The sequence below is a fragment of the Zootoca vivipara genome, chromosome 6 (assembly GCF_963506605.1).
Source record: "Zootoca vivipara chromosome 6, rZooViv1.1, whole genome shotgun sequence".
In the NCBI taxonomy this organism is placed as follows: Eukaryota; Metazoa; Chordata; class Lepidosauria; order Squamata; family Lacertidae; genus Zootoca; species Zootoca vivipara.
In genome coordinates, this window is record NC_083281.1 from 42,475,738 (window position 1) to 42,496,983 (window position 21,246).

The 21,246-nt window shown below is 47.7% G+C and overlaps 1 protein-coding gene across 2 annotated transcripts; it reads right to left on the minus strand.

The window, feature by feature from the left end:
- Window positions 1-1,539: 1,539 nt before the first annotated feature.
- AZIN2 (antizyme inhibitor 2) lies at window positions 1,540-21,093 on the minus strand. Of its 2 annotated transcripts, XM_035120717.2 has the most exons (12): window positions 20,806-21,093; window positions 16,629-16,748; window positions 15,074-15,192; window positions 12,565-12,737; window positions 11,036-11,209; window positions 9,804-9,976; window positions 8,561-8,695; window positions 7,331-7,496; window positions 4,649-4,811; window positions 3,559-3,671; window positions 2,691-2,905; window positions 1,540-1,877 (listed from the first exon to the last, which is right to left on the minus strand). In XM_035120717.2, the coding sequence occupies exons 4-12, from the start codon at window positions 12,664-12,666 to the stop codon at window positions 1,733-1,735; spliced, it is 1,386 nt and encodes a 461-aa protein (XP_034976608.2). In that variant the 5' UTR covers window positions 12,667-12,737; window positions 15,074-15,192; window positions 16,629-16,748; window positions 20,806-21,093; the 3' UTR covers window positions 1,540-1,732. The 2 variants fall into 2 exon arrangements, with proteins under 2 accessions (XP_034976608.2, XP_034976607.2); XM_035120716.2 differs by lacking the exons at window positions 16,629-16,748; window positions 20,806-21,093 and adding an exon at window positions 15,370-15,485.
- Window positions 21,094-21,246: the final 153 nt, after the last annotated feature.

Genomic DNA, 21,246 nt, shown 5'->3' on the forward strand with positions numbered 1-21,246 from the left:
TGCAGGTCAAAGGTGGGGCTGAGGCCAGTTTGGATTTCCAGCCAGCCCAATCCTTATGCCAGAAGAGGAAAAGAAGAGGATCCCTCTGGTTGTAATTCAGGTAGACAGGTGCCCTCCTTCTCGGAGGACAGACCTCCACTCTCACATTGCCACAGCTCTGTTATAAGACCAGCTCCACCAGATTCTTCCTAGCTCTGGACTGTTTCCATTTCAGCTACCAAATAACTTTGTAAGAATTGGTACCCAAAGTATGCTCCCCCTCCCCCATTTCCCTTCCCATCTCATTTCACTTTGGTCAGTGAAGTCCCCCTTGTCCCGATTCCTGCTACTCCCCAGTGGAGGAGGAGGAGGAGGAGGAGACGGAGATGAGTGGTGGTGATAGGTGACTCCCTACTTAGGGGAACAGAGGCAGTCGTGTGTGGAGGAAACAGGATGTCACGGGAGGTGTTCTGTCTTCTGGGTGCAAAGATTCACGATGTGACGGAAAAGCTGCCAAGTCTTATAAAGCCCACTGACCACTACTCCTTTTTCTGATTCATGCGAGTACAAATAATACTGCAACACATAGCAAGGGATTATGAGACACTGGGCAGGGAGCGTAAGAGACTTGGGGCACAGGTAGCCTTTTCATCACTCCTTCCTGTTGAAGGTCGAGGCCCAAGAAGAGAGGAAAATGCTTGAGGTCAACCACTCAAGCATTTGTTGTGCAGGTGGTGTTGTCACGAAGGATTTGGCTTCTTGGATCACAGTCTCCGCTTCCTTGAGGTAGGACTTCTGGCGAGAGATGGGCTGCACCTCACAGCAGTTGGCAAGAATGTGTTTGCCAAGAGTCTTGAGAATCTGATCAGGAGAGCTTTAAACTAGATCTTGCAGATGACACCAAACTGGGAGGGGTAGCTAATGCCACAGAAGACAGAATCAGAATTCAAATTGGCCTTTACAAATTGGAGAACATGGCACAAGCTAACAAAATGAATTTCAGTAGGGACAAATGTACGGTTCTGCACTAAGGCAGGAAGAACCAGATGCACAAATATAGGATGGAGGACACCTGGCTTACTAGCAGTACATGTGAAAAGGATCTAGGGGTCTTGATGGACCACAAGCTTAACATGAGTCAGCAGTGTGATGCAGCAGCAAAAGCTAATGATAGCCATCTTCAAATATCTTAAGGGCTGTCAAATGAAGGAGGGAGCATGCTTGTTTTCTCCTGCTCTGGAGGGTAGGACTCGAACCCATGGCTTCAAGTTACAAGAAAGGAGATACCGACTAAACATTCGGAAAAACTTTCTGACAGTAAGAGCTGTTAAGCAGTGGAACAAACTCCTATGTGAGGTGGTGGACTCTCCTTCCTTGGAGGTTTTTAAACAGAGGTTGGATGGCCACCTGTCATGAATGCTTTAGCTGAAATTCCTGAATTTGGGGGGGGGGGAGTTGTACTACCGTAGAAGACCCTTGGGTCCCATCCAACTCTGATTCTATGATCATTTGCGGATTCACTTCTGCACACTCATGCATAGAACACAAGAGACGCCCAGATCAGGAGGAACAGGATTTATGTTGCATACTTAAAAACCACACAGCATTGGGGGGGATAAAAACAGCTCCTACTCAAGGGCAGAAAATGTGGGAGGCAGGCAGGCCAGAGAGAGAGAAAAAGAGAGAGGGAGGAGGTGTGGCAGGACTCTGTTGGGAGGAGGGTCTGGCCCCCGTGGTGAATGTTTGGCACGGCTTACATGATGCTTGCTGGAGTGAAGACGGGGGCAACACACAGGGTGTCCGTGATCTCCCAGCCACAGGACAGGGGGGCGCATGTACTCTCCCGGTCCTCCTCCTCCTGGTGCAGCAGTTTCCCCTGAAGGAGCTGGACGGCTTCCCTGTGGGCCGCAGCAAGCCCAAGACAAAAGAGAAAGGACTCAGTTGCTCTCTTGGCTCAGTTTTCCAAACTGGTGCCCCTCTCCTGCCAGCAGACAATTCCCAGTTTGCTCTTAAAGAAATCCAGTGTGATTTGCAACCTGGCCCACAAGCACAGGTGCAAATGACACTCCTTTGCCTTTATAAAAGTTTAATAACACAGCTTCTGCAGCACTTTAAGAATGCTGAAAGTGTTTCAGATCCAAGCCCTCCCATCCTGGGGAACTAGCAGACATCCAGTTGCCACTGGACTACAATGCCCATCAGCAGGGGCGTATGAAGTGGGGGCGGAGGGGGCGAGCCGCCCCAGGTGCCACTCTGGGTGTGTGTGTGTGACAAGATGCCTCCTGCCTCCCCCCAGCTGTAGAGCGCCCGAGGGCACGCACAGTCAGTATGGCGCCGCTCTTGTGTGCCCTCCATACAGGATGCCACTCGGACAGCGCATGTAAGCGGCAGCCCATACGGAGTGCAAATGTGCGGTAGCCCGTACAGACTGTGCATGTGTGGCAGGCTGCTGCACATGCACACTGTATGGGATGCCGCACATGCACACTCTGTATGGACATTGCGTGTGTGTCACCGGGCAGTTCACCCCGCCCCTCGGCATCCCGCCCCGGGTGCCGGAGAGTGTTCCTCCAGCACTGCCCATCAGCCCTGGCCATTAGGGCCAATGGTTGCAGCCCAGCGACATTTGGAGGGTCACAGCTTTCTCCAATTTTAGATTTGATACAATCTCCTGCTTCCCCCTCGCAAGGGGTTCTGGGAAATTATCTCACCAGGCCATCCTCGACATGGTGTAGTAGATCTGTGCTTGTTGGGCCCCACTGAGAGCTGAGGGAGCTGGCATGGTGTGAGCCCCCATGTTCTCAAAGATCAGCCAGTCCCCGGGGTGCAGTTCCGGGAGCTCCATGCCATCCGCAATGCAGTCCAGCCCATCCCCAGTAGGTCCCCAGAAGCTGCTGCTGTGCAGGGGAAGATCTGGAGAGGGTTTCTGCATCGAGAGAAGTGGAGGAAACAGCTATGACTGGCTAGCCAGACCTTGCATGAATTTCTATGAGGACTAGAAATATGTATTTTAAAAAATAAAGCGGAAATTCTCCAGGTTAATGAATCTCTGTCCCCAAAACTAACCAGAATCCTGGGTCAGGAGGAAGGCAATACAGTCTGAAATTAATACAGGCACTTCCCGCAATGTTTAAAAAACATCACCATTAGAAATCAACAAGCAGTTTATGGGCACAACCCAAAAAAAGGTATTCACAACCAAGTTGCACTGAAACCAACTGGACTTAAGTTACTGCCACAAAAAAGGCTTATTCAGTTGCTTTCTTCCCAAATTTGTCACAATTCACTTTTACCAGACTGTGCCCCATCTGTGCAAAGGGAAGCTTGCCCACCCACAAACACCAGCTATTTACTATTGAATCCCACCCCATAGCACCAACCATTGAGAGGTGCCCCAAGATGGTGGCACTACTGAGGGAGGGGCCTGTGTAACTCTGGCACCCGAGGGTGCTGCTTCGCTGGGCTTTCTAGTTTGACTATCCCTACTGCAAACCTGCAAATGGATTTTGGTGCCAGGTGACAGCCACATTCTCCTTCTGTGGCTCTGCTTAAGGAAGCCAGTTACAAAACCCTCTGTACCTTGTGCAGGATGGGGATTGGGCAGACGTTGTTGAAGATGACCGAGCTGAAGGAGCCATAAACGCCATCGTTGAGATGGTAGACGAAGCTCTTCCTGCCACCGGGGTCTTCATCTGGGACAGCCAGAGGAAATGCAGCAGAGGCCAAGTCAGGGGTGCCTTATTTGTTTGTTTGTTAAATTTCTATCCCGCATTTCCACCAAGCAGTGCTCAAGGCGGCTAACAGCAATAATACAAATACAATGAAATAGCAAGAAAATACAAAGTAAAAAAATAATAAAAATAAACACAAAGCAAGTGAAACAGCCATTGAATCAATTAAAAAAACTAGTTAAAAAACCTCTAATTGCAACGTCAGCATATGCATCAAAGGCCCAGCCAAATAGAAGTGCCTTTGCCTGATGGTGGAAGGTAACCAGTGACTGGGCTGGCGAGTCTCTCTTGGCCTCTGGGAGCAGCCACTGAGAAGGCCCTGTTCCCGTCAGATGTGCTTCAGATGTTGGTGCAGGGCTGGCCCAGGACATTTTGCTGCTTGAGGCAAAACAGAATATCCCCACCTGCACTGCCTGAAGCGACTGGAGGCAGCCTGGAGATTGGAGAAGCTCTGGCTTGCTGAATGTGGCAGGGAGGGAAAAAGGAGTCTGTAAAGGAGATGGCAGCAGCTAAGGAGGAGGAAGCTGAGGACGAGGCAGGGGCAAGAAGCACAGGAGGATGGTGAGCAGTGAGTTCCTCGGAAGCCCAGATCTGCTGTCCCTCCCAGCTGTCCCCAGCCTGCTGCCTGAGGCGACTGCCTCACTGAGACTCATGGACAGGCCAGCCCTGTGTTGCTGAGACAGGTTGAAGGGCCTCCTTAAGGATCTTGGGATATAGAAAACTGTACAGCTGAAAGACACCACCCACGTTCACTGAGGAGTGTGGCCTAGAAAGGAGGCCTGTGCTAGGGAGAATCTCAAGGGCCAGACAGAGAGGTCTGGAGGGCCACACTTGGCCCCTGGGTTTGGTGTTCCCTGTCTCAGGTGATGGGGTGGTGGTGTCTGGCAACAATCTCTCACGCCTATTGCAGAATCCGGACGGAAACTGACCAAACCTACCATCAGAGCCCGGCTGGTCCAGGGGAACCTCCTTCTTGGCAACAATGTTGACCGCTAAGGTAAAGGCTGAATCCACATAGTAGCGCCCCAGTTCAGCAATGACCTCCACCCCACAGCCTTCTGGGAAATATAGGTCCAAGGCGGAGCTGACCACAGCTGCTGTCTGAATGGGGGGGGGGGAGAGAGAAGAGTCCACATCCAGCTGTTACAAACATGTGGGACTCAAGTCGTAGAATTGGAAGGGACCCCACTGGTCATCTATTCTAGTCCAACCCCCTGCAATGCAGGAATCACTGGAATACATTCTGAGTGCTGATGGCAATGGGGAGCAGGAATCAGTCATAGGCAGAACTTTACAGGCTACCTGGGAATGTATACAATGGGGGGGGGCTGTTTACGGTGTCCAACAAGATGTGATGCCATTCACACACTTTGCTTCGGCCTCCCTTAAAATTGGTCAAATATATGACCTCTTTTTAAATGTCCACACCATCTGTAATGATGTGTTTCACTGGGGTAAATGGCAACCAAAATACGACAGTGTTCAAGGTCTTGTGTCCATTCAGAAACTAGGTCTCCTTAGCTGTGGAAGATGTTTGTTACTTTCACTAGCAAAATATGTCTCATTATGATGGGTGAAATGGTGGTGCAGGGGAGCCTCCGATGTGCCTCTTGGCGCTCCAAGCAGAGACACGTTCATATTTCCTTTCCAGCAGGTGCACAGCCTTGAAGCTCAGAGCAAGTCTGGCATAGTCAGAGCCAATGACAGGCAAAACCAGCACCCCTGGACTGCTTTCTACTAAGAAGGCAACTACAGTGGGGGGGGGCGGTATTTGATCCCCTGCTAAATTTGCCCATTTGCCCTCTCACGAAGAAATGACCAGTCCATAATTTTAATGGTAGATTTATTGTAGCTGTGAGAGACAGAACAACAACAGGAAAACCCCCAGAAACCCAGAAGACAAAAGTCAGAGATTGATGTGCAAATGAGTGAAATAAGTATTTGATCCCTTTGCAAAAGATGACTTAGTACTTGGTGGCAAAACCCATGTTGGCAAACGTTGGTCAGACGTTTCTTGTTGGTGGCCACCAGGTTTGCACACATCTCAGGAGGTATTTTGTCCCACTCCTCTTTGCAGATCCTCTCCAAGTCAGTAAGATTTCGAGGCTGATGTGTAGCTACTCAAACCTTCAGCTCCCTCCACAGATTTTCAATGGAATTAAGGTCTGGAGACTGGCTAGGCCACTCCAGGACCTTAATGTGCTTCTTCTTGAGCCACTCCTTTGTTGCCTTGGCCGGGTGTTTTGGGTCATTGTCATGCTGGAGTACATATCCTCAACCCATTTTCAATGCCCTGGCTGAGGGAAGGAGGTGCTCACCCAAGATTTGACGATACATGGTCCTGTCCATCGTCCCTTCGATGCGGTGAAGGTGTCCTGTCCCCTTAGCAGAAGAACACCCCCAAAGCATAATATGTCCCCCTCCATGTTTGATGGTGGGGATGGTGTTCTTGGGGTCGTAGGCAGCATTCCTTCCCCTCCAAACACGGCAAGTTGAGTTGATGCCAAAGAGCACGATTTTGGTCTCATCTGACCACAACACTTTCACCCAGTTCTCCTCAGGTTCATTCAGATGTGCATTGGCAAATTGCAGACGGGCCTGTACATGTCTTGAGCAAGGAGACCTTGCAGACTCTGCAAGATCTCAGTCCACGGCGTAGTGTGTTACCAACTGTTTTCATGGTGACTATGGTCCCAGCTGCCCTGATATCATTGACAAGTTCCCCCTGTGTAGTTCATCACCCTTCTCCTGATCACTGCAACTCCACGAGTTGAGATCTTGCATGGAGCCCCAGACCGAGGGAGGTTGACAGTCATTTTGTGTTTCTTCCATTTGCGAATTATTGCACCAATTGTTGCCACCTTGTCACCAAGCTGCTTAGCAATAGTCTTGTAGCCCAGTCCAGCCTTGTGCAGGTCTACAATCTTGTCCCTGACATCCTTGGACGGCTCTTTGGTCTTGGTCATGGTGGCTACTTCGGAGTCTGATGGATTGCTTCTGTCAACAGGTGTCTTTTGTACAGGTACTGTAACGAGCTGGGATTATAGGTAAGACCTCTCCCTTACAGCAGGTGCCTCTAATCTCAGCTCATTACATACAGTGAAGATACCAGGTAGCCTGACGGCTGGTTGATAGGGGATCAAATACTTATTTCACTCATTATAATACACATTAATCTCTGACTTTTGTCTTCTGGGTTTCTGGGGTTTTTCCTGTTGTTATTCTGTCTCTCACAGCTACAATAAACCTACCATTAAAATTATGGACTGGTCATTTCTTCGTCAAAGAGCAAATGGGCAAATTTAGCAGGGGATCAAATACTTTCCCCCCTCACTGTAGGTGGCAGCTAGCTGGGGGTAGACTGTGATGGGGGGGAGTGCCCCACTTACCTTCATAGATCACCCGCCCTCCACTGCCAGTTCCCTCTGGCTTTTTCAGCATCTTGGATTTATCCTCACACTAGGTAGTCTAGGCTGAGACAATTGTGACTTGCCCAAGGCCACCCAGCAAGCTTCTCGGCTCAACAGGAATTTGAATCCAGCTCTTGCGCACCCAGAGCCAGCACCCCCCCCCAAACTGGCCTATTTGCCATCTGCTGAAGAGAGAACCAAGACTCGTACCTCTTCGAAGCGCCCTCTGGACTCTTCAGCACCAGGAAAGCCCCCTCCAATGTCCAGGAGGTGCATCTTGTAGCCTAGTTCTGCACCCATTTCAAAGACCAGGCGAGCGTCTGCTATGGACTGAGTGAAGAGCTGGGGGTCGGCATAGCTGCTTCCAATGTGGAAGCTGGAAAGGAAGGCAATTCGGCTGGTGAGTAGCTTTTCAAAACTGTTAAACCATTTCGTGTGTGTGTGTGTGTGTGTGTGTGTGTGTGTGTGTGTACACAATCCAGTCAAGATATGCACATCCCCCAAAATCTGTTGGAGATATGAGTGCAAAACGTCCACAGTTTACAAACAACTGATGCACAGGAAAAAACAAATTAATTCTTAAAAGTAACAGAACACAGATCACATACTTCATTTCCAGACCAACGTCTAGATGGATGCAAAAAAAAGAATGCTGCCTGTTTGGTTAGAGTGCTTTGCTTCTGCAATACTCACTGGAGCAAGCCCAGATTTCATTAAACCTGTTCCATCTCAGTGTTTATTCTCTTGTTCTGATAAGAGCACCGTTTGCCAAATCACTTTGGGGTGCCTCAAGGGAAGCGATTCACAAATTAAATAACTAAAACAATGCATTCATTTTGCCCATAAGAGCATATATTCCTCTAATTTGTCCAGCCAATACTTTTTCTTTTTCTTTTTTCTCCTATGTGCATAATGAACTCTGGCAGACTTGATCATGCCTGCCACTTGCTCTTTACGTGTCCATGTAACTTAAATAAAAAAAGAGGGTCTAAAGAGGCTGTTTATTATGAATCATTTCCCTACCAATTTTTTTTTTTTGCTTTTGGACATTGCCACAAAATATGATTAAACTCTCACTGACTAATTTATTATATCTGCCACTCAAGTTACTGTCCTGATGTGGGTGGGGGCTCTTACTTGTTCCCACCCACCCAGCAGCTCATGGAAGCCCCCAACAATGCAGGTGCCCCAAGTGGTTTGCTCTCTGCCCTGCATCCTAAGCAAACAGGGTGTGTCCAAGACTCAGCTGTTGACATGGGCTGAAAACTCTGGGTGGGGAAGATGCAGGGGCAATGCCAATGGCAGCTACAGAGCAAGACCCAGAGGTCCAGGTAGGGGGCCAGCTGAAGAGACCTGGGGCCAGCTGCCTAGGAGTGAGCCTTGACAGAGTGCCCTTTTCTTCCCCTCTCCTTAGTGAGCACAAGGAAACCCGCAGTCTACCTGATGCCAGCCACCTCGACATTCATCTCCTTTGCAGTCTCAAGCAGGTGACGGCAGACTTTAAGGGTGGCGCCGTATTTCATACTCATGCAGGTGGAGGACCTGGAGTCGTCGGTAGCCAAGCACAGAATCATTCTGTGGAACAAGGTGGGTGGGTGGGGAGAGCAAACTCAGACAACGACTGTCACAATTGTGGTTTATTGCTTATTCTGAGCCAACACCGTGCTAGGCACAGTACAGACTCAGAAACGGCATCTTTTGCAAAGTTGCTTTCCAGGAGATGCCTGTGATAACCCATAACCTGCCTTTTCCCCCAATTATGCATCAAGGACAAATTATTTTTAAAATATCCCATTTTTTATATCTCTCCTTTTGCTGATTGTTTCTCTCTTCTCCGGCTTTTTTTTTTCAAAATCCAGATTTACAGTGTATTTGAATTTTGAGACAAAGACTTGCAGAGTCACACAGCAAATATCCTTAGTTCAGACTGCAAGTTTCTATCCTCAATCCCACATAAAAAATATATATTACCTGTACTTCACACTCAGGCCCCAGGGCAGGTTACAACAATGAAACCCAACTTTACAACACATTTTTTAAAAACATTTTATAACATCTTACAATTAGAGAAATAAGGTGGGTCCTAAAAATCTGCACCTCAAAAGCCAGGACAAAGAAAATTGTCCTCAGTATTCACCGAAAACTGTATACTGTAATGAAGGTGCCAGGCACATCTCTAAGGGAAAGGTCCACAACTGATTTGCTTGTGTGGTGTTTATACATCTTCCCATTATTCATTTATTCACCCCACATTTTTCAATGCATTTCCCTGTCACTTTCTTAACCGCAAAAGTTTAATTTTTCTTTTTAAGTGGATTTGTTGCTGTAGAGCGATGGAGTCCATTAATCAACTTTGTGTGAATCTACATTTCCGGGATGTACTTGAATCCCTCTCGCAAAATAAAAACAGTCTGCAGGCAGCTCCATAGTCTGGTATCTGGTTGAAACCTGAATCTTACTCCAAAGGGAGTTTGCTCCAATCTGACCTGCAACTTCACACACATGGCCCCTTTTCTCTACCTGCAAAGTGAAACCTTTGGGGGTTCCAGCAAAGGCCCCATATCCTTTGTGATCAACACCTTTAAGATTCACTACTTCTGCTTGTTGCGCTGGACTCTTATGCCCATTGCAACTGTTCCCTCTGCATATATATATTTATGCCCACAGGTGCTGTATGCCTTACCTGGCAGACGGGTGGCTCCGTGCTACCTTGCTGAGCTCCACTTCATTGTCAAAAGTCATCAGCTGCACCCCTTGGCTAGCTGCATATCTGATCAGGGAGATCTGCTTGCAAGGGCTGGTGCAGATGATTCTGTCTGGCGGGACTCCAATACTCTTCACCAGGGCCATTTCTGCCTGAAAGTTCAAAACAAAGGATGTTGGAAGGAAGGACTCTTCTGACTGGGCATTGTAGGCAGTGGGTGGCTGGGAACTGTAAAGGAACACATACTGACTCCCTTTTTCCTGCAGCATCAGGAGGGCTGTTGGAAAGAGGGAACTGCAGGCATTTTAAGTCAAGGATTTGAATCTTTCTGATCCAGGCTCTGTTGCCTCCCAGTTGTTTCCTTTGCAACCGTCTCCCAGCCATTCCTCTTGCCTGTCTAGCCCTGTTGCATCCAGCTGAGCACAGCAACCTTAGCAACAATATCCCTATCTCTGGCTTTCTCTCTGGCAGGGCCGTCTTAAGCAGGTCGGGTGCCCTGGGGCCATGGTGTGCAGATCGCCCCGGCGCCCCCGCCCCGCCCCGTTTCTTCCCGCGGCTGGTGGGCGGGCACAGGGCACAGTGTGGTTTCCGCGCGGCTTTGCCGCACAGCACCCCCCCTGCCAACCTGGCGCCCCACGCTACTCAGCCTACCCCTAGAGCCGGCCCTGCTCTCCGGACTGCATCCTGCCCAGTTAGCTGCTGGGACTCAACTCTTGCAGCACTCAGGGTGAAGAAAGAGGTAGAATATTAAAAAGAAGAAGATGCAGTAGGCTCTTCACCTACAGCAGACTCCCCCAACTTGGTGCCCCTTCAGATGTTTTGAACTACAACTCCCATCAGCCCAGCCATGTGAAGTATGCTGAATGAAGCTGATGGGAGTTGTAGTCCAGCAGCCACATCTGGAGGGCACAAGCTTGGGAAGGTCTGACCTGCACTGAAAGCCAGGCTTCCTCCCAGCCATTTGCAGGAGAGCAACATTTTATCAAGATGGATGCTGGTGCTGCCCTCAGGCTCCCCATTCTCTAGTCCTGTGAGAATAAATTTGGGGGGGGGGGAAGAACTATGTATACACCACCTTGAGCTTCTTGGAGGAAAGGTAGTAGTAATAGTAATGAAGGCATATGCTGCAATGCATGCCAAACAAAAATGCATGCATCCAGCTTCTTCTTGAAGGGAGCCCACTAGTTTCCCTGTTCCCAGCGCATTCCTACCTTGCTGGCACAGCCAAACCCGGCCCCCAGCCCTGCCAGCATCTGAACCACTCCTTTGCTGCGGTTGCACTTCAGAGCATAGAAAGGCTTGATGCGGGGCAAGGCCTTGAGGAGGTGCAAATGTTTCTTCACCACATCCTCGAGATCTGCCACAAAAAAGGCTTCTTGTCTTCCCTGGAAAAAGAGGAAAGACAGTCAAGAGATCCTGTCCCTGGGGAAACACACCCAGTTGTTTTTAACATGCTATTCGCCTTTCGGACAGCTTCCACTTAAAGTGGTTTCCTTTTTCTTGGGCTCTGTGCATGGGCGTACCCAGGATCAAAACTAGGGGGTGGGCACGCCAGCCACGCCCCCACCCCCAGCCACCCGATTGGCTGGCTGGCAATGACGTGGCCAAGATCCCCCCAGGAGACGTGGTCAATGTCCACGCCCCCCAGAGGGAAAGGGACCGTTTTCCAGCCATTGCCGAGGCGGCGCGCTTGTGCTTCTGCCTCGCCCACTCCTTTACTGGCAGCGGAGACTAAAACGAGGCAGCAGCAGCGAAGTCACTGTGACTTGAAGTAGTGTGGGCTGAAGTTAGCCCAGGTCCAGGTCCAGGTTTCCCTTGACGGAGGCAGCTTTGCTGCCACTGCTGCAATTTCACTTCAGCTGAGCAGGCTGAGGCGGAGCACAGCTGGCAGCACCCCTGCCTGTTGTGCTGTGCTCTCCCTTTTTTGCTTCTGGGGGGGCAGCTGCCCCCCTGCCCCGTGCTGGGTACGCCCATGGCTCTGTGCACTCACTTGGTTCAGGGTACCCACACCTGGTCACATAGGCTTCTAGGGCCATCACCATTTCTCAGTCTTACCTCCCTTCACAGAGTTCTTCTGAGGATAAAACTGGAAGCTCTCATATTACCCAGCATACGTTTCTGGGAGGAAGGGTGGGCTACAAATGGGATATAAATTCAAATCTCTACACTCCACCTATTCCATATGAAAAGCTATATTCTGAGAGCTGTATAAGTTACACCTGCACAAAGCTGGCTACTCTTATTTTGTGTGATTTATTCTGCTTCTGCAAGCGAAAGGGGGAGAGGCAAAGTGTTAGGAAGAGCCCTGAAGCAGGATCCTGCTCAGCTAGTATTCCTGTGGCTCCCAAGGTTTCACCAGGAACAGCACATGGACTTTCAAGCATCTATTTCAACCCAAAAGGTAAAGAAACTTGCTCCCAACCCTCTTAAAACCTGGAGTCCTGCACTTGTGCTCTGTCTTTCCTGTCAGGTCATTTTATTACATTTTTTCTCCTCCTCCTCCTTTTTAATAATCATGAAATAATTCTGGTATTTAAGAAGCATGTTAGTGCAATTTTTAAAAAACTTTTTTTAAAAAAAAAAGAGAGGAAAAAATGACAGGCTCAGGCAAACTGTTCCCTCCCTTATGCACATGATAGCGGTCATACTCTCTAGTATGGACAGAACATAATGGGATGCAGAGACACAAAAAGGGCTACAATCCACCCACCCAGTAAGTCAACTGTCCCTTGCCTCTTACCGCCTGGGAAACCTCCAGGAGGAGATTCTCTAGCAAGTCCCTGGTGGTGAAGCCCTCCTCCACCATCATGATGTCCGATTCATCCAAGTACCTGGTCATCATTACTGTCGAAGGAGGATATTGCTTCTAAAGCCTCCGTCAGTAGGGGGTATAGTTTTTAAGTATGCAACACACTGCGAAGGAAAAGGAAGGAGAAGAACAGTCAAGGCAGGCGCCTCCTTCTCTCCCATTCAGGCCAAGGAAAGGTGCTCAGCAGCCACGCCTTCCATTGCCTGCCCAAGTTATTCCTAACGACCAGCCATGAGGACTAGAAACATGGAAGTCTAGAAAGATATTTTCCCTAGCTGAAGGCACAGCCTTTCAGGAGTTCACCAAGCCTCTGTTGACCTGTTGCATCTGTTCCATTCTCTTCTCATGTTGGGACAAGTGGGTCTTGCAGAGTTTGTCCTTTACTGTATCTTCTTTGGGGCACTGCACAGAGTTCAGGGGCAAGAGATTAGAGCATTGCAGATGGACATGCGTGCCATAGCAGGCATCATCTTTGAAGAGACATTCCTTCTGTGCAAGGGAGAAATGTTTCTCTTAATATACTGTTAGTTGGTTGCAGGGTTTTTTTGCTTTTGCACAAACACTTTTATTAAATATAATTTATGTTTGTCAAATATGTGGCCTGATTGTGAGCCCCCTTTTTAGCTGATTAAAGAGTTTTTTTTTAAAATGATTAACCTAACCAAAGCAGCAGCTAAGGCCACAATCCTGTTCCCATTTACATGGGAATAAACAACTAAACTTGAATTTATAATTTCTAAAACAACTTTAGGCTGAATCACAGTCTTTACATGTCACACAGCAATGAAGAAAATTTTAAAAACACTTCTTCATATTTTTAAAAAGTGAATTCCACTAGAATAAATACCTTGCATGATCCTGAGTAGCACTTTGGACCCAAGCCATTTTTACCCTGCTCTGGAGCCAAAAAAGGCTCTGAGAGTAGCTTACAGTAATAAGACACTCCCTGCCCTCAGGTCTATAATCTAAAACAGGCATCCCCAAACTGTGGCCCTCCAGATGTTTTGGCCTACAACTCCCATGATCCCTAGCTAACAGGACCAATGGTCAGGGAAGATGGGAATTGTAGTCCAAAACATCTGGAGGGCAGAAGTTTGGGGATGCCTGATCTAAAAGGTGTGACACAAAAGGAAAAGTGATTGGGAGGGAAGAGGAAAACAGAAAACTCAGACACTTAGCACTTCTTGAACTGACTAGCTAGAATGGAAATCATTGATGGGGAGACTAAAGTTACTGTTGCCTCAGCTGAGCCAATGGAAATGCCCTGCAGTTGATAAATCATAACCACTGATTTGAGCTTTTTGGAAATAAGGGATACAGCTGGCATCTGGGATGCATAGGAAAAGCTTCTATAGGAGTTGTGGCTTTTTTACCCCTTTTGGACAGAGATGACTTGGCCACTGTACTCTTATGCTCTGGTAACTTCCAGACTAGATTATTGCAATGCACTCTGTGGGTCTGCCCTTGAAGACAACTCGGAAACTTCAATTGATTCAAAATGTACCAGCCCGATTACTGGTTGGGGTTCCACTTAAATCTTATATAATCCTGTTTTAAAGCAGCTGCACTGGTTGCCAGGTCATTTCTGTGCACAATTCAAGATTGGTGTTTAAAGCCCCAAATAACACAGGTCCCTAAATATCTGGACGACCACCTCCTTCGCTTCAGAACCTCTTGGGTGCTGAGGTCAGTGGAGGGGCTCTCCTGGTTGTTCCTCTGCACTCAAAGGCTTAGGGGGTGACGGCCTTCTCAGTGGCAGCCCCTAAAGTGTGTAACACCTTCTCCACAGAAGTGCACCTGCCACTTTCATTATACAGCTTTTGGAGAATGCTGAAGACACATCTCTTTACGCTGGCTTTCAACATTTGAAGTGTATGATTTTAGGTCCTGCCTTATTTTTACGGTTGCAAGTTGATTTAAATGGTTATTCATATTGTGCTTTAACACTGTAACCTGCTCTGATGACCTTACAGTGGATAGGTGATTAATAATAAGAAATAATGTAACAACAACAACAGTAATCATGGTTTTCTCCATGAATTTGCCCAGTTCTCTCTCAAAGTCATCCAAGTTGGTGGCCATGCAAATGCCATGGTTTTAAATATGAGCTGCATAAAGGGGGACTTGGTTTTTATTTGTCCTGAACCTGCCAACAACAGCATATATATGTCAAGGTCTTTCTCTCTCTCTCCACCCCCTGCCACAAAATACAAAAACAAAACAGGGGAATGGTGTCTTTAACCCACATTAATAATCGTGAAGTGCAGACCTGGGGTTTGGGGAGGGGGAAAGGTGCCCATTTCAGGTGAAGGTGTGCCTGCAATGTTTGTCCCTCTCCCTCCCTCCTCTCCCTGGGAGGTGAAGGAAGCACCCTTCCCCACCCCTCCCCTCCCCTCCCCACCCTCCACTCCACCCCACCTCCATCCTCCCAAGGCCTCACCAAGTCCCGAAGCCTTCCTCCTTCCTGGGTGGCTAGGTGTAATGCCAGGGGGGTTCTCCGGTGAACTCTGAGCTTTTGCAACACCCCGAGGCGCAGTTGCTGCTGGGGATCCGAGATCTCTGTAAGGGGTGGGGATATGGAGGATGTGGGGCGGGAAATCCACCTGGTTACCAGAACAGCTCAGTCAACCATGCAAGAAAATCGTTCCCTTCCCTTCCCCCTCCCTCCTTCTTCTCTCCCTTGAGCCTCCATCCCCTCCCCACCCACCTTGGTACCCAGACTGCCCCTCCACCCACCTTAAAAAGCATTTAAACGGATTTTGCCCATGGGTCTCCCAAGAGTAAATATAGGCTTCGGCAGTGGCTGCTCCTCCTCCTCCCCCCACTCCAAAGCCTACACCATGCAAAGCAGCACCAGCTAATCTTAGACACAGGAGGAATGCTGGTCCTTTATATAGGCAGCTGCCCCCTCCATCTCTGCTCACAAGGGTAGCCTTGGCAACCAAGCACAGCAATCCAATTGGCTGAAGGAGAGAAAACAAAGCACAGACACTCCATCCTCCTTTTTCTCTTTCTCTCTCCTTCCAGCTTCAGCTGCACATACGTAGGTGCAGCTACAGGCAAGGCATGGAGGACAATCCCAGCATTTAGGGAAGGGGGGAAGCTGTCACTTTCACAGGCCAGTTTGGGTATGCTGGGGATGTGTGTTATTGCTGGTGGTGGTGGAATGGCTTTCCCAACCAGCAGAACTGAAATAGATCAGAGCTGGTGTCCAAAACATTTGTGTGCCCCTCCAAATGGCTGCACAATGCCACCCAATAATTTCATCCCTGCAACGTGACAGGGGAGCCTGAGGTTCTGGTGCCGCCACTGGGGCAGCCGCTTGACTTGGGTCAAGCCTGACTTGTGTCTGACCTGCATGAGTTGCTTAGGCTTGTGGAAGGGGCAGCAAGTTCCTTTCTCTTGCTCCCCAAACTCAAGGGATGTGGCTTTTGGATCCTCAGCACCTCTCCTCTTGCAAAGAAGGCATTTGCTTTAAAGTGGGCTTCCTGACCAGGCTGAATAAAGCTCTGCCACAGGTGACAAATCCAGGGTGCGATGTTTGGGTGATTTATTTTATAAAAAATTATGTACCACCTGATTGTAATACAAAACCCCCAAAGCAGTTTAAAACTGCAAGGAGATTGATATGCCACACCCACACCCCAAAACCTACTGGCTCCAGCTTTTAGTGGTGGGCAGAATCACGTGCATTTCCTAACACAGTAGTTGAAGAGCAATATTATTATTCCCTTTTGCCTTTCTCCAACAGGGCATGTGGCCACCTGCTGGATCAGGGCCAGCCTCCCATGACTGGTCCTCCCTTGTGTCAGTTGGGCCAACTAACACTTTACACCCAGTGTATTTTAGTATAGTTTTCAACAGCAACTGCTGCAATGCTGCTGTCTCTCTGTCCACCCTATCTGAATCAGGACTGCAGTGCACAGCACTGGATGGGTGTAGTTCATTGCTTCCCTGCTGCGGTCTAGAAAATCCTTCTGTGGCTGCTAAATTACCTCTGGAGGGAATCCCTCGTTATTCTGTAGTTTTGAGGCTGCAACCAGAGTGAAGCCTGGATTTGTGTGCTGTGTTGCTGCCAGCCTGGCTTAATTACTGTAATCCTCCTGGTATAACAGCTGGAGGTTGGGGGAGAAGAGAAAGTCATGTTTTCTAAGAGTTAATGTTTTTCTCTTTTTAAAAAACCTGTTGCCAATACTTATACTCACAGAAATTGAGGGTGCTTTTTCTCTCACACGTGCATAAGGAAATTCATCTTCTGTGAGGGTCACTCAAGTGTGTATTATCTAACAGCAAAGTATATTTTTTTCTTCTTCAGACCTACTGCTTTGCTTCAATGCAAACAGATGCAGATGCAGTTGATGAAGCATTAATGAAAATGCTTGCAATTGATTGTGTGGTGCAAGGGGTCAATGCATCTGACTGTTAACCAGAAAGTTGGTGGTTCAAGTCCCCCCAGGGATGGTTGTGGGCAGGATTCCTGCATTGCAGGAATGACCCTAGGGAAGCATTCCAACTCTATAATTCTAAGACATTTTAAAGACTGGTGACAGCCCAATGAAGTGTACAAACAATATTTATTTATTACATTTATATACCACTTCTATCTTCCAAGGAGCTTAAGGTGGTTCTCCTCCTCCCCATTTCATCCTCACAACAACCCTGTGAGGTTGGTTAGGCTAAGAGATGGTCAGTGGTCCAAGGTCACCCAGTGAATTTCATGACTAAGTGGGGATTTGAACCCTAGTCTCCCAGGTCATAGCCAAACACTCTTAACCATTTACAGTTCATGCCTGTCAGAACTGATGTACTCTTCAATGCTTAACTTTTGTATTAATTTTCAGCCATGTCTTTTGAGGGGTTTATCTATTCCACTGTCAGCACTAACAATGCATCCTTGAATTTTTGCCAGAAAGGAGAAATGAATCCCTCTTCCAGCAATAACAGGGTTATTCTGCTTCTCATCTCAAGGCAAGTTCTTGACCTTAAGATACAGCTGGAGAAACAAGCAAAAATAACCAACAACGCAGCCATCCTAGCCTTGACTCAGTGGTTCTGGAGGATCCTGCATTTGTTTTTATACACTTCATGCTCCCTAATTTGTCTGCACATTTTGGATGGAAAATAGTTCAAATAGTCATATTTTTGAAGAACTGATTGGCAAGTGCTTGAATCTCTTAAGGGCTGGATTAGAGGGTGAGTTTACCACAAACAGTGACTTCTTATAAAGGGTCCACATGCCACTGAAGAAAGGTTGCATTCAGATGAACAAAGGCAAAAACCAAGCAGATCAAAAAGGAGTGCTTGACCCTCCTGCCAAGGTTATCCGGGGGAGCATCCCTGATTTATAAGCATTCATCAAAGCTTCCACAAATGATCACAAGAAAGTCCCATATAGGATTGTAGCATATTTTAAAATTAAAGAACACCACAATGACCACAATAATATGGCTACATTCAATGTTAATGGCCTCATTTCGCTGTTTAAAATGTTTGCTGCTGTGTTGTCTACGGAATATAAATTAGCCTTCCTTCCTCAACCCGGTGCCCAGTTGTTTTAGGCTACAACTCCTAACAGTCACTGTTAGCATAGACAGCTCAGCTGGGGCTGATAAGAGTAGGGGCAGGCTGGTTTAAACTTTTATTCTAATACAAATGGGACAAGAGGAGACCTATGGACTGTGTGCTCACTTGGTTGCTAACTGCATGTTCTTGGTTGCTAACTGCATGGTTGCTAACTGCATGGCGGCAGAGGTCCTCTGCAGCAGGCTTGGCCAGGAACTACCTCTCCCATCAGGCACATCCAGTTGGAGCCAATGGAAATTTGGTCTATACCAGGCATGGCCAAACTTGGCCCTCCAGCTGTTTTGGGACTACAACTCCCATCATCCCTAGCTAACAGAACCAGTAGTCAGGGATGATGGGAATTGTAGTCCCAAAACAGCTGGAGGGATAGGTTTGGCCATGCCTGGTCTACACTAACTGACCACAGCTCTTAGGAAGGGGTCTTTCTTAGTCCTACCTAGAAACGCCAGTTGTTGAACCTGGGTCCTTTTGCATAAGAAACTATGTTATGCTCCTCCCCTCTCCATATGTTCTCAAGTCCGCAAAATATTAGATTGTAAATATCTCACACAGAGAGCTGTCTTCTTACATTATGCAAAGTAAGGGGGTGAGCAGATTTCAGGCTTACAGAATCTGCTTTTTCCCACTAGAATCCCAAGATCTACCAACCAGAGCCAGATGCAAGACATGCAGTTAGAATTAAAGGGCAGGGTGCTTCTGAGCATATTCTAAGCCAATAAATTTGGTTTTACTACCAGAACTGAACTGATCTCACCAGAGTTTCACACAGAACTCCAGTGCTGCACAGGTTTCTTCATTTCAGCAGGTGGAATAAATATTTTTGTTAAAACTCTTTCCCAATGAGGCTATCCATCACCTCATTCTTGCCAAGTTAGGCTTCCAGCAGTCTGACTTCCCTCCAAAGGCGCACTTCTCCATTGTCTCCCGAGACAGACAGATTCCAACAATATTGACTTTATTTGGTCCTATGTCCTTTTGCCCTTCAAACTTTTCTTCAGTATTAGTTGTTGGTAGCCTTATAATAGTTTTGCATTTTGATAATTTTATGTTCCTGCCTTTTCAACAAGGTGTATATTTGTTCTGATGCCCTTTTCATACCTATTGTACACATGCAAAAATAAATACGAGAAAACCCTCTCTTACCAATCTACTACAAATTGACCATCTAAGTCAGTGATGGGCAACCTTTTGAGCTTGGTGTGTCAAAATTTGCCAAAAAACCGAGCATAACTCGGGTGGTGTGTCACTTTGAGAAAAAAACCCACAATTTCGCGATATTTGTAGTTTAAATAACAAAAATGTATAATTGTAATATATAACTGTATTTAATAAACCAAAAACTAATTATTTAACCAAACCAAACCAAAAACCCCTTATTTATCACAAAGTGCCCAGAGTTGTTGAGCTTTTTGGGGGGAGCTGCTGACCAAAGTTTGGGAGGGTTTTTGGGGGGCGGGGTACAAAAGTTGCTTTGCTTTTTTGAGGGGGATGCCCCAAAGCTGCTGCACATTTTTTTTTGGGGGGGGGGGAAGAGAACAGAAATAAATGATGAATGATACCTTCGCTGGAACTAACACACAGCACCGACGTAGTCTGCCAAAGCGCCAAAAAACCCAGCACAGAACGGGTTAAAAAACGAACGCTGTTACACCCAATCATAGTCTGCCAAAGCGCCAGAAAAAACAGCACAGAAAGGGTTAAAAAACAATCTCTGGCTACCAGCTACAACAACAACAAAAAAGGATCTGGGTTTTAACAGCGACAAGCTGTAGCTGAGGAGCAGCAGGAGAACAAATGGGGGGGGAAACAACAACAGCGCGAATGGGCCGATGGGGCGCGTGCCAGCAGTGAGGGCTCTGTGTCACGTCTGACACGCGTGTCATAGGTTCGCCATCACTGATCTAAGTAGATCCCAATCTATCCACCCCTTCTCTAAAGCTCCATGCACTTTGAAGTGCTATAGTAGCGTTTATATAGTGGCACCATTTATTTAGCTAAAAAGCCTTCATATACTTTTTTCCCTTAAAAAAAAAACTACTTACATACAGTATTAGAAAATATCAATGAAAGCAGTGATAGTGATAATAGGAATACAGTAATACCATAGCAACAAGGTAAAGGTAAAAGGTAAAGGACCCCTGGATGGTTAAAGTCTAAGGGATGCGAGGAAGGAGCCAGGAGCCAGCGTTTGTCCAGACCAGGGGTCCCCAAACTAAGGCCCGCAGACAGTCCGGAAATCAATGTGTTTTTACATGAGTAGAATGTGTCCTTTTATTTAAAATGCATCTCTGGGTTATTTGTGGGGCATAGGAATTCGTTCATATATTTTTTTCAAAATATAGTCCGGCCCCCAACAAGGTCTGAGGGACAGTGGACCGGCCCCCTGCTGAAAAGGTTTGCTGACCCCTGGTCCAGACAGCTTTCCGGGGGCATGACTAAACCACTTCCATCACACAGTGATGGAAACCATAGCGCACAGAAACGTCGTCTACCTTCCCTCCGTAGCGGTACCTATTTATATTGCACTGGCATGTGGCATACTTTTGAACTACTAGGTTGGCAGAAGCTAGAACAAAGCAACAAGCTCACCCTGTCGCGTGCAGATTCGAACTGCCAACCTTCTGATCGGCAAGCCCAAGAGCCTCAGTGGTTTAGACCACAGCGCCACCCGCGTGAGCAACAATATGGCCATCTGTCATGGACGCTTTAGCTGAGATTCCTGCATTGCAGGGGGTTGGACTAAATGACCCTTGGGATCCCTTCCATCTTTACAATTCTACAATTCCATGATTCTAAGAGCTAATTCTCGAGATTTGCAGGGAAGAGGAGGAGGATCGGTCGACTATCTCTGCACAAACCGCCCTTCCAAAGGCAGCTTCCCACGTGGCCGCTCAGCTGAGATTGCGCAGGCGCAGCTAAACCGCTTCGCGTTCCCCTTTCAACCCTCGCGTCCTCCAATCGGCAGCAAGTACTCCCGTCGCTGTTCCAAGGCTATTGGGCGACAGGGACGTCATGCAGGGACGGGACCGG